This window comes from Tinamus guttatus, unplaced genomic scaffold (genome assembly GCF_059628265.1).
Source record: "Tinamus guttatus ecotype Peru unplaced genomic scaffold, ASM5962826v1 Tinamus_guttatus_pri_ptg000618c, whole genome shotgun sequence".
Taxonomy (NCBI): domain Eukaryota; kingdom Metazoa; phylum Chordata; class Aves; order Tinamiformes; family Tinamidae; genus Tinamus; species Tinamus guttatus.
The window spans coordinates 1,588,144-1,600,642 of NW_028289152.1; the positions used below are offsets into that span (position 1 = coordinate 1,588,144).

General features: G+C 51.2%; 2 protein-coding genes across 2 annotated transcripts in view; one reads left to right on the forward strand and one right to left on the reverse strand.

The window, feature by feature from the left end:
- LOC148592355 (coiled-coil domain-containing protein 81-like) overlaps positions 1-12,499 on the reverse strand; it is a 129,989-nt gene that overhangs the window by 61,231 nt on the left and 56,259 nt on the right. The window lies entirely within an intron of this gene.
- The window catches only part of LOC148592356 (uncharacterized), a 68,666-nt gene that overhangs the window by 50,018 nt on the left and 6,149 nt on the right, over positions 1-12,499 (forward strand). The window contains exons 3-7 of the mRNA XM_088535160.1: positions 7,951-8,207; positions 9,720-9,805; positions 10,320-10,492; positions 11,394-11,511; positions 12,348-12,471. Of these exons, the coding sequence (XP_088391286.1) occupies positions 7,951-8,207; positions 9,720-9,805; positions 10,320-10,492; positions 11,394-11,511; positions 12,348-12,471 (758 nt within the window). The remainder of the gene's footprint in view (positions 1-7,950; positions 8,208-9,719; positions 9,806-10,319; positions 10,493-11,393; positions 11,512-12,347; positions 12,472-12,499) is intronic.

Below are 12,499 nucleotides of genomic sequence, written 5' to 3' on the forward strand. Positions count from 1 at the left end.
AGGCCCTTGTGAAATTTGGGTGATTTGGAGAACAGGTACCTCCTGGAGATTTGCAAGAGAAGTGTCAAGTCCTACACATAGTGGGGAATGACTGTGTCCATGCAGAGAGGTTGAGAGAACTTGAAGAGTAGGCCTGTGGTGCTCCAGGTGTCTCTGAGGGATCTCTGTGATGATCCCCTGCCTTTGTGTTTCAAGCAGAAACAAGTGAGGACAGAGAGACATGAGTAGAGATAGGGAGGTCCATGGGTGCAAGTAAGGTGACAAAGCAGTTTGGTTGTGTGCTTTTTTCAGGAAAACAGGTGCAGGCATGGGACAGCATATGACAGTTTGTGGTGGAGGTAGCTATAGGCACTGCCAAAGCTGAAAGGACCCACCAGAACTGTCTTTGTCCTCTTGGCTATGGCTGGTGTGTCTGCCACTGAGGCCTTCTGCGTTCAGCTTCTTGAGGGCTTTGTTCAAACTCATCTCAGGACGCGAGGTTTGTGGACTCAGCACCAAATACACCCAAGTGGCCATTAAAATGCAACAAACCTCTAAGCACCCATGACTCATAATTTTCTTCAGTTCTTAAATTCATAATGGCTACTTGGAGAGTTTTCAGCAGTGTATAGACCAGAGGAAGATATCAGTGAGCACCCGAAAAGAAGGATGCCTGCTTTTTAAACTCTCTTTATTTTTCACCTTACAGAATAGATGATCTCAACATTCTCCAATTCATACTAGACATGCAGGAAAAGCACTATTTTCAACATGAAAATTTGAGGATTTGAGGATGGACAAACTTTCTCCTTATGTCCCAACATTCCATTTCTTTCATCAGCCACTGGGGGGCTTGCATGACTCCCTTTAAAATATAGCTTTTTCCATTTGAGTCTGTACCTGAGTGTTACAGCTCCTCTACACCAATTCCCACCTGCTTTCCTCAGACAACTAGTTGCAGACAGAGGAGGTTTTTTTTCAGGACTATAAACATAAAAAACTATGGTACAAGTTGATTAAAAAAAAAATTCCTCAAATATAGGTTAATTCCAGGCTGCCTCTAGTGAGGAACAACCAAACAACTCCAAACATAGATTCCTGGTACCCCACAGGCACCAGGGAAGGCAGGGAAGAGGTATGACACCAATGTGTCCTGCATTCTTGTAGGCAGCACAGAATTAAGCTGTTCTGCACGCTTGCCTCCGCTGTGGGGAGAAGAATTTTCCCTTTTCCCTCTCATTTCCTGTTTCAATTGCTGGGAGTTGAAAAAAGCCTTCCCAGTGATCAGGGGAGATGCAGGGATGTTTTCAGCACATCAAGGGGCTGGTGAAAACACGACCATGAGATGCTTTGAGAAAGCATTTGCAATTAATGTGTGGCTTTTCATGATTGCTTTTCTTCTCTTCCTTGGAGGATGATACAGGACAGAACTGACAGCGCTCAACTCTGACTCTATTTTATCCATGTGTGTCTTGTGCTTGGTGCTGCTCCTAACACTGTCTGTCTGTCCTTGTTTCCTCCCAGTGTAACAGTCCTTCCCAAGACCTATCTCTGCACACACAGGTGTGAAGGGGAAGGTCAGTGGTACCAGCCCCACCCACAATGACGCCTGCATTCACAGCAGCCCTGGTTCAGGAGAAAGCTCCTTCCTGAGGCCCCAGTGGCTGGAGAAATGTTGAAGAGGCAGCACTCTGTGGTGCGGCCCTTGTCTAGATCCAGGCCCAGCTGAGAGGCAATCCCAACTTGCCCATCCCAGCCTGTGGCCCAGCAGAAGGGTTTGAATGTAGCTTTCTGCTGAGGCTCTCAAAGCACCAGGGGACAGCTCTGTGGGACGTATCAGCTTGTCCTGGGCATGTCATGGCACAAGAGTATGTCCCACCCCTCAGCGTGCTCGTGGGGGATGGAACTCAGCTGGGCAGGCATGTGAGATCCTCAGGGCCTTGACAAAGCCCATGAGGTAGAGGGGGAACCTGGAGGGAGGAAGGAGGGAGAGGCAGGTGAGTGTCAGAGCAATGGTGCAGTGACTGTGAGGTCACCTCTGGGATGCAGCCTGATTGGCCAGCAGCAGGCAGGCAAGCAGGTGGGCACGGTGATGTCATCAAGGGCAGCAGAAAGGCCCAGCAGAGAGGAGAGGTCCTGGAGAGGGCAGAGGCAGAGGCAGGTCAAGGTGACATGGCTGGGAGATGTTGCTGAGGTCACCTCTGTTGCAGCACTCGGATTGGGCAGCAGGCATGCAGGCACTGTGAGGTCATGAAGCGGGTCAGAAAACCTTCCCCATGGAAAGAAGAGCTCAGGAGGACGGGAGAGGTGGGCTACAGCGACATGTTGGGGATGTTGATTATGAGGTGAGTTCCTTCCATCAGCCAGACTGGCCCTTGGCAGCTGGGAGCATTGTGAGGTGATCAAGAGCATCAGTCTTGGAACAGTTACAGAGCATAACAGGCCAGCTGGATTGGCAGAATTCACTGAAACATCTTATGAGAGAAACTGTCATCCTCAGCTGGGCAGCAACCAATTACCCTAAGTAAAATATCTGAAATAAAAGTTCCCAATAAAGTCACGTTCTTAAAATGATGCTGTCCATGAATGTCTGTGAAGAAAGTGGATCCTTTTGATCCATCCTCTTCGGGTTATGGAGTCAGGAGCCCCTGTCATTACTCTGCTTGGAGCTTCTGAGCAGGCACATTGTTTCTGTCAGCCAAGAACAGACATTTGGCTGCAGGGGTGGAGGTCTGGTCTTGGGCCTGGCAAAAACCTGGGGATCCCAAATGTCTGTCTGCAATTTGTCACTCTTTGTCCATGTATGGCCCGTGTCCATGTGTGTGAGCATGAACAGACCTTGGCAAAGGGAAGCGTCCTGTCGTTTGACGTAGGCTCTGGGCATGGAATGGGACGACTGCCCTGGGGTGGATGGTGCCAGCACAAAGGTGCCTGCTGGCCACAGCCTCTGGCCTGCCCACATGAGTGTGGTCTCCTCCTGAGCAGACCCTCGTCTGACAGGGGGCTCATGCTGGCTGCTTCCCTGCCGCTGGGCTGACCCATGCTGTGCTGATGGAGAAGAGTAAAGTGCCTGTCGTGTGTCCCCTCCCTGCCAGCTCTGCTTCCTGCATGTCTTGTGTTTTTCCCTTCCCTCCTTTTCCTAGCATCACATGGTGGCAGGTTTCTCCTTGGGGAGATGTGGCATTCTTCTTTCCTAGGATAATGTGGAAGCTTTAGGAAGAGTTGAGGAAAGCTATGGCATAAACTTCAAGGCCTAGCGTGCCTGAGAGCAATCCTGCCTTCGGGTACCTCTTGGAGTTGTGTGGGAGCACAGGCAAGTGGAGGCAGTCCAGGAGGTGTCCTGCGGGTAATTTAGCAAACATGTAGGGCAGTCTATCGAGGAGTTGGCCCAGGGACCCCAAGAGGCAGCAGCTGAACCAGGGAGTGCAGATAGGTTGTCTGCAGGTTGTGGGGAAAATACAAGGCATCTCTGCACTGGGATGAGGGGCAAAGCCAAGCCTTTGTGAGGATTTGTGAGGAACAGGGACAAACTCACAGATGTTCATTTCCAAGCAAATGAGCTCCATATTTGCAATAGGAGCTTCTCAGGTGCGCTCCCTCCATGACTGGAGAGGAAAATGTGCAGCAGTAGAGGCTGAATGACTCCCTGGTTACAAATAATAGTAACTTGCAGGGTCTCTGGCATGAAAGAGCTATTGCAACGTCTTGCCCATCCTGGGGGGCCATGTGGGAGACCAGAGACCCTCAGGGCTACCAACAGATGCTCAGCAGGGGGGACAAGGGCACCTGCAATGGCACCAGATCTCCATGACCCTGTGATGGCATTCCACTCCAAATCACTTTCCTTAGAAAGACCACACACAAAATCTCCTCCAAAGACTAAAAAGCCAAAAGTTACACCACCACCAACAAAAGAAATAAACATAATCAAGGAGGAGTATAAAAACAAAGAATGGTAGCGACTTAAATGAGTTGACTAAACACCTCCTTTACATCCTTTTCAAGGTTTGTTTCTTGTTTCATATTGATAGACTTTTTTTTCATATTCAGGCCCACACCATTAAAAAAGATATATTGGTATGTCTAGTACAGAGTTTAGGGACCCAACGCACCTGGGACAGCAATTGGTGCCTCTGTGGACAGAACCATTCCAGCTAGGAGATGTTGAGCTCTCTTCTCTGTGACCTCTTCTCCTGCTCAGTTCCCCTCCACCCCAGACCCCAGGTGCTGCAGTCAAAAGGTCTAAAAGTCATCTGCAGGCTGGCCATGGCTGAACAGAGATTCCTGTAGATTTTGGGGCTGAGGGAAGTGTCAAGGGAAGGAGCAGCGAGATTGTAGCAGCGAGAAGAGCATTGTGGTGACTCCCAAGAAGTGGCTCGATGTTTTGGTGGGCTCAGTGGTGAGCCCTTCCTCCTGTGGTGGCAGCAGACACCTGCGCTGTGCGGCCATAGGGTGAAGGTGCCATGATGTCCGCTACCCTCCGTGGCAGACAGGTTTTGCGTTCGTGGTCATGGCCGTCTGAGCACAGCTGCAGTGCTCAGTGAGGCCAGGACCTGCAGTGGGAGGAAGGTTAATCCCTGCTGCACAGTCTGAATGGGGCAGGGGCAGCCCCCAAGCTCTCCATGCTGCCTCTTCCCACTACAGGGTTTTCTGTGGCCAGGCCACTGATGAGGAGGGTCAGACCCCTCTGTGACATGGGCTGTGCTCACAGGGGACATCCCATGTCACAGGCACAGCAGTCAGAGCGCACGCTCCGACCTTTCCTCACACATCACGACGAGCCTGGGAGAGCCCACGCACTGGGACTGCTCTCGGCTCTGCTCTGCTGTGAGGAGCCCACAACCCTGAGCGGGAACCAGCGAGGGGCGGCCAGAGTAGCACAGGGCTGAGGTGACGTGTACAGGAGGAGCAAGAGAGGAGCTGTTTCCTCATCACCTCCTGTTTGCTCTTCATTCAGAGCAAGAGGACTAGGATGGAGCTCTGGGACACTGGCCATGGCAGGTCCCATGGGCAGCGAATGCCAGCGCAGCCGCCACAATGTAAGCCCTGCTGAAGCTCTATCCCATGAGCTGTCACTGAGATCACAAACTGTGAACATGGCTGTTGAAGCTCTAGTGCTGGAGGGAGCTTGGATGGGGCTGGGGCTGCAGCCAGAGCCCAGGATCATGGTCCCTCTAGCTCTGGTGCCAGTGTGGCTGCAAGGACTCCTGGCTCCCAACCTTGTCACTGCCCCTTCCATCCTGGGGCACTTTTGGAATAAATCCCAGCCCCAAGGGTCACTCCTGGCCTTGCAATGGGGATTGCCCATCTGAGCTCCTAGTGGGGGAAGGTGCTGGAGCTGCTCTGGTGGCCGTGTGTGTACAGGGATCCTGTATGGGGAGTTTGGTCCTGCAGGGCGACCCTCAGGGATTCATTAAGCCCTCAGACTGCCATTGACACAGCACCATCCCCTTGCTGGGTGGAAATCCTTTGCCAATATCCCTAGAGAGAAGTCCACCCTATGAGAGCTGTGTCTGGAGGGAAAGGAGACCTGTCTGAAGAAAGCAGAGGGATCCTGCATCCCCTGCTGGGTTCTGGAGAGGCTGCCGGAAGCCCATGTGCTGCAAATGAATCCTTGCACCATTCCTCAGCTCATCAGGGATTTCTGTCTGGCACCCCAGCCACTGCCTTCCCACTGCATTGGCTTGTGCCTTCAGGCCATCAGTGCAGGCTCTGAGCTGGGAGACATCGCATGGATGTCCTGGGGCAGGTTCTCCACATCCTAATGCCTGTTTCAGCTCCAGACCGCTGCTGGGCTCAGGGGACAGGCTCTAGCTGGAAGGCAGTGCCCACCTCAGCTCTGCAGGCCCCGTCAGGAATGGGGCTATTTTGGGGAGGGGGTGCTGTTTGGTAACACGGGCTCTTGATATCTCATTGGTTAGACATGTGCTGAATGGCTGTGAGCTGGCCAAACCAGAGCATGACATGACGTTTCCTTCTTTTCCAGTGGCTGTGCTTATCTGGAACAGTGTGTCACACTACGTTATAGAGCAGCTGATGCTGAACAAGGTAGGTCTGCCCTCCTGTTCTTCCCATCCAAGCCTCACGGTTTCAGCAGTCCTGACATCTCTGTGACATTGAATGCAATTATTCTGCCCCTACTGTGAACCTAAAAGGAAATCCCTTAGAGTTGGATACAGCAAACAGTAGGAGCAACGGGGAAAATGTCTCCCTAAAGTGAGATGACAGATCTCCAGCAGTTTCATTCTCAGGAGTGATTGGAGGCTTTCTCTAACCCCCACTGACAGAGTGAAAGACCAAGAAAAAGTCTGGCTCTTTTTTTCTTTTTGTTTTTTTGGGGGTGGGGTGGGGTGGGGTGGAGGGTGCAGCAGGGAGAGGAGATTATATCCCTTCTTGGAAACCCTTCCTATGGTTCTTCTGGATGTGAGAGGTGCTTTACATGTAATTTTGAGAGGGAAAGGCAGAGAGGGAGGAAAACAGCTGGAACATTCTTCCAAAGAACCTCTCCAAAACTTCTCCCAAGCCTTCCAGAGGGCTCCATCTTGTCCCTGTGTGTGTCAGGAGTGAGCAGGGCCCATCACAACATGGACATGCTCTGACAAGCCCTCGATCTGTTTCTCCACCTCACATGCTTTGAATTCTTCTCTTCTGTGTGCAGGACGTGAGAATTATTCCTCTTGGGGTCTTCAGAGTTGTTAGGCAGCAAGTCCTTGATGGCAAGAATGGTCTTCTGACTGTTCACAGACCCATGTTTTGCCTTGCAAAGAAGCTGGCAGAGCGTCATGGTCTCACACATGAAAAGGCTCTTGCTACTGGTAAGAAGACAGAATGAAACTTTTGCTTTGCCTTGACACATCTGTGGGATATGGATAACTGCTGCTCAGCCATGGCTGCTAGAAATCTAGAATTCCTTTGCTGGGTTCTGAGAAAATCTTCAGGGCTTTTTTATTTTTAATTATTATCTATTATTATTAATATCATAACATCATAATGCAGAATCATTTGGGCTTCTCTCTCCTTCTTAAACTTGCTTTTACAGCTAGCTCCAACCAAGTGTTTTGGGGTTGCTACTTCTAATGTAATGTAGTTAAAACCCCTGTTCCCTGTTGATGCCACAGCAAAGCTTGTAATGTAGAACAGCAGCACTGATGCTGGCTCTTCCAAGCTGCTTCTACCTCAGAGTGGGCTGACACCACCTGCAGTCCCCGCTGGCAGAGTGAAACAGAGATGGGAGCACCAGTGTGTAGGAAAAGCCCCGCAAGGCCAGCTGTGCTGTGACTGCTGGGCAATGCTGGGAGCAGTGCAGCTGCAGTGTGGTGTGGGTGGTGGCTGTGGAGCAGCAGGAGCTGTGAGCTGTGTTCGGAGCGGGCCTTTCCTTTCAAAATGACTCCATTTGATGGTGCTGTGGACATCAGTCTGGCATCCCTCAGGGACAGGCCTTGGGCTTCACAAGTAGCAATTCAAAAATAAAAAGACAATTAACTCATATTCTTTACTAAGGAAGATGAATGAAGATTCAGGCTGTAAGAGGAAGAGCTTTTGTGCACTGCTTGTGTTTTCCTCCTGCATTGCAGTCTCTGTGATGTGGCACAGCTAGGTCTCTTCAAGCCTGGCATGTCCTGGGTGCAGGCACAGTTACTGTGAGCAGTCCCTTCTTCAGGGAGCCTCCCCCCTTTTTCTTCTCCTTCAGCCACCATCCTGCCTCATTCTCATATGAGATAGCCAGGACCCTTCCTTTCTGCTTCTGCAGGGAAGGAAGCTTTGCTGTACTCTTCGAGTTCAGTTGCGGCGTGCTCTGAATTTCTCCCAAGGGAGTGATGACATCAGCCTTCCTTAGGGGCTTTCCCCGAGGGTTAAAGAAGACAGCTCTGTAGCACTGTCCTACTGGGAGAACTTCCAGCTGCTGATACTCTCTTTTAGCTTGCTGAAGTGCTCTCTTAGTGACTGTGTGGCTGTTTTGTTGCTGCCTAGGTCACAAGCAAGCTGAGCTCCTAAAGTATGATCGCATCGCCTCGGATACTGCTGTTCCTCAGAAAGCAGTGGAGGTTTGCATAGAAGAGACCATGCATCTTTTCTCCCACTGCCTGGAGAGTGGGAAGAATGTTGCCCTTGTTCTGAAGGACATTGGCATACTTGTCATCGAAGGCGGCGTGGTGAAAATGAGCTTTTACAAAAGCCTTCTGCAAAGGCTGAATGGGTCTGAAATGCTGGAAGAAGCTCTTCTCAGGGTAAATTTTCCATTTCTTCAGTGCTATTCCTCACTGTTTTGAAGCCCTAGTCAAGTGCATGGATTCCTCCTAGCCTGCCGCAGCCTGTCTGGGCATGTGGACACACCTGGTCTAGAGTAATTCCAGGTGCCTGCACAACGATCCCTCCTGCCTTTCCCTGGGCCGCTGAGGGCATCAGACATCTCTGATAACCCTCTGGTGATCTGAGTCCTCTCTGATGCTGGAAGACTGTAGTTTGTTTCACCGCTCCTGTGCGTCATCTGGTCACAGTACCTTTGATCGCCCTTGTCCCCTTGCTCTGTAGCATTTCTAGTTCTGTGTCTGTGTAGCTCGGTCTTCTGGTTGCACACCCTCTTGGAGTGGGTGAAAGGAGCAGGTTGCTGTAATTCCCTGTCCTTCTGCTATGACAACAAGGAACTGCAGCCTGTGGATGAGCTAACAGTACCACCATGGTGTCCTCAGCACATCATCTTCAGTGGTGTTGGGACCACAGCAGGTGGCAGGGCTTGTTGATCACCCTCCCTCTGAGCTGGAATGCAGAGAGAAAAGCAGAACAAGGGCCAGATGGGACCAGACCACCTTAGCTGTTGTTCCCATATTGGTCAAAAAGTTCTGACCAGCGCTTTTGTGTGTCTCTGCACTCCTGGGGCATGAAGGGGACTTCTGTGGTGTAATGTGTGTACCTGCACACTGCTAGTGGTGGCCACAGTGTGTCACAGAGAGTCATTCCAGACAGTGTCCTTCCCCACCTCTTTAGCGCCTTCCTGTCCTTCAGCCTGGACTTTCAAGTGCAGCTGGAAAGAGGAGGGCTGAAAGCAGTCTGAGCTGAGCCCTTCAAGGACTTAGCCAGAGACAGAAGCTAGGCCTGCAGTCCAGCCTGGGTTCCCACCTCTGCCTTTTCCTTTTGTCCTAGTCCTTGGTGCCCTTTCAGTCCTTTCTCTAGGCCAGAGGTTTTTCTCCAGCAAAGAGAGAGGAGTCACTTTTCCTTTGGAAGTGGCTCCTATTCCTGAGCCAGCAGCTGCTCCCTGAAAACACACCAGAAGTTTGGCACTCACAGTTGTACCCACTGCGCAGGGGAAAAGGAGGCCAGTGAGTCCCTATCCCTCCATTCTGCAGAAGCAGCCATTTGAATCTCAGGAGAGACTCTGGGGTTGTTACACTTACATCTGAACATGTTCTCAGTTCAAGAGAAAGCAACAGAAACCATCAGACAAAATACAATAGCCAGAAATGCAAACTAGTGAAAGGCCCAGGCTCTCCTCCACTGACTTGTTCATTAGGCAAGATGTGGTTTCCTGTCAGGCTCACAAACTTTGTCCTTGCCCAAAGCCTGGCAGTGTTATTACCCATTCTCCTGTGTTCCCCTGCAGCTGCTATTCTGTACAACGGATGATGCTGCTGTGAGGAACAGCAAAGATTGTGTCAGACTTTCTGAAAGGCAGCAGCTTCCCTGAACAGAGCAAGCAACGGCTGCTCTTGGCACCATTTCACATGTGTCCCTCTCCTTTGCAGATGCCAGAGATGTGGGAGTCGGTCATCTCACATACTGAAACAGCAGCTTCTCTGACCATTTCTGGCTCTGTCACAGTTTTCCCAATGTGAGTATGATTCCTTGCTTCTTAGCCCCTGCCTGACCAAGCAAGCACCTTCTCACCACATGTTTGGTAGTGTTGCATTGCCAGGGCTTGTGAAGGCCCTCTACAAGGGATTTGGGCTCTCTTTGTGGGCTTCTGCAGAGCTCTGTGCTGGCTCCCAGCTTGCAAGGGATTCGTTCTCTTAGTGGCCCGGAGGCTGTTCTTTCCAACTGCACTGACAGATGTATGGAAGGGGCTGCTTAGAAAGCTTAGAAGATGCCTTGTAACGGGAAGGCTGGGAAAGCCCTGCGGCAGCCTGGGGAAGAAGCTGATGCCCCTCCAGGCACTGGAGGTCTGCAATGGGACACTCCAGTTCCTAAGACAGTTCTGCAGGATTGGGCCTATTCTGCATACTCTGATCTGGGACCGAAAGGGTTCATAGGGGCTCTGACGTGTGCCTGTGCCCCCATAGCTAACATAAGCAGCAAAGGAAATGTGCAGCCCCTCCTTCTCAGTGCTGCCGTTTTGCTCTTTCTAGGAATGAGCTGGAGACCTCCCCCAGTAAACTACTTGTGAGGCCTCCACCTGTGAGACCTCCACCCACAAGAGGTCCATCGGTGAGACTCAGACGGGTGAGAACGTCTACTCTGCAAGGTGTGAAGGCTGCACTGGGAGAGGAGACTGGGGAAGATGACTCCAGCGTTGAGAAAGGTAATGGAGTAGGTCATTCCAGGTTGGAGAGTTATGCCTTCCCCTTCTCTTCTCCACTGTGTTGGGGTTTGGAGCCAAGGCTCCTGTGCAAGCTGTCAGATTGCATGAGGCACTAGATGTGCTGCTGTTCAGTCCAGATTGGAAATGGAAAATGACCCTGAGGGAGCAACATATCAGGACAGCCCAGCACTCCCAGATGCACTTAATTCCTCTGAATTATGCCTTCCCACTGTGCTCTGGTATGCACTGCAAATAGGCTTTCCTATTTGTGGAGTCTGGAAGGTAGAGAGTCAAGGCTGAGGACAATCGTCAGGAAAAACACATTCTGCCTGGAGCAGAATGATAATGGAAAGATTGACCTATCTCATGACCTATCTCCTGGAATCAATGTAACCCAGAGAAGTAACCCAGGAGTGTGGAGCAGGTGCCAAGACTTCACTGCATTTTCAAAGCAGGCAGCTCTACCCTTTGCCTGTGAGTTTCTCATACCCATTCCCAAACCACTGCCTGTGGGCTGACTCTGTCACCAGAGGCACCACAGGCCAGTGAGATCTGTAGAAGGATCCCAGGACCTGTTCCCCTCATGTGAAGAAGTTATTGCCCCAAAGAGACTCTCTTCAGTCACAAACAAAACATTGAGTGCCCCCTGTTTCTCATTGTGGACATGACAGAGCAGGAGCAAAGCACCATGGCAAGAAATGATGTTGCAGATAAAAAAACAAATAGTTGGAGAGCAGCCCATGTGAGGACAGGCGGTAGGCTGCCTGGGAGGCGTGTATTTAAAAGACTCCAGTTGAGGCCTCACAGTCCGTTCTCAGGCTGGAGCAGATCCGCACATCACTCCTGTTCCAGTGGCCTCTGTGATTCTGCTCTGATGTGTTTTTTTGCCTTGTGCTTACAGAAGAGCTTCGTGCTGAGCGCCTCCGTCTCTGGGAGAGGCACCTGCCACCCATATTAGTGCCTCTGAATGTGGAAGAAGAGAAGGAGGAGAAAGCTGAGGGCATGGAGCTCCACACCAGGTGAGAGGCTTCGAGCAAAGGAAATTGGGGCCTACTCATATAAGCCTGCGTGTATTTTAGACCATGCCACAATGACTGGGGATCCTTGCTGGATGGAAAGCCCAGAGCAAGTCCTTATAGACCCTCACTCTGTCTTTCATTTCTGCTGTTTGTACTTCAAAGTCTCTTGCCTTTATGAAATTCAAGGCAAGGCCTCATTCCAGGAGAGGTTTCTACCCTTCCCCTTGAGATAGAAGGAAACAGGAGGATTTCTTCTGGCTGACAGCAGGGCTGGGGGCCTAAGGCCATTTTGCAAGTCTGAGGAAAAGCCTGGCTCTTGTGAGGCTTGCTCCTCCAAGGGGCTGTTCCAGAGGCCAGAGAGTCTGTAATGAGATGGCATGAACCACAGAGGAGCTCTTTCCTTGCCTGGAATGCACGTGGCCGTGCAAGGCAAAGTGACATTCCAACCATCCTGCCGCATGGAACTTGGGGCAGGAGTTGTTCTCACATTAAGTTTGGGGTGGATTTTGTGACTTTGGATCCTTCACATTAACCTGGTGATGTGGCCCACACAAGAAAGATGTGGTTAGCCCCTGATAGCAGGTGCTTCTCTGTTTGCTCAGAGGTATCCTGAAATCTCATCCTGAGTTGGGGACGGCAAGTCCCAAGGGTAGTGTGTGTGTGCATGGTCTGGGAGAGGCAGCATGGTCCCTTCCAGAGTGAGAGAGAAGCTCTGTCTCTGCTGTTGTGGGATCCTTTCCCAGCAATGTCTCCTAGCACGCACAGATGCAGCGAGCACAGGGTGCAGATCCAGCTTGCCTTGTGCTCATACAACTCCTCGTGGTTTGTATTCGCAGTGCACTCCCATCTATGCCAGGAGTCTCCAGGCAGGCAGCAGCACAAGGTGGTAGGAGGCAATTGGTTGAAACCCAACCACCAGCTGCAGGGCCAATGAAGGAAGATGATGTGGAGGCAGAACAGGTAGGTGCTCCTGACTGAGGTGCTTCTT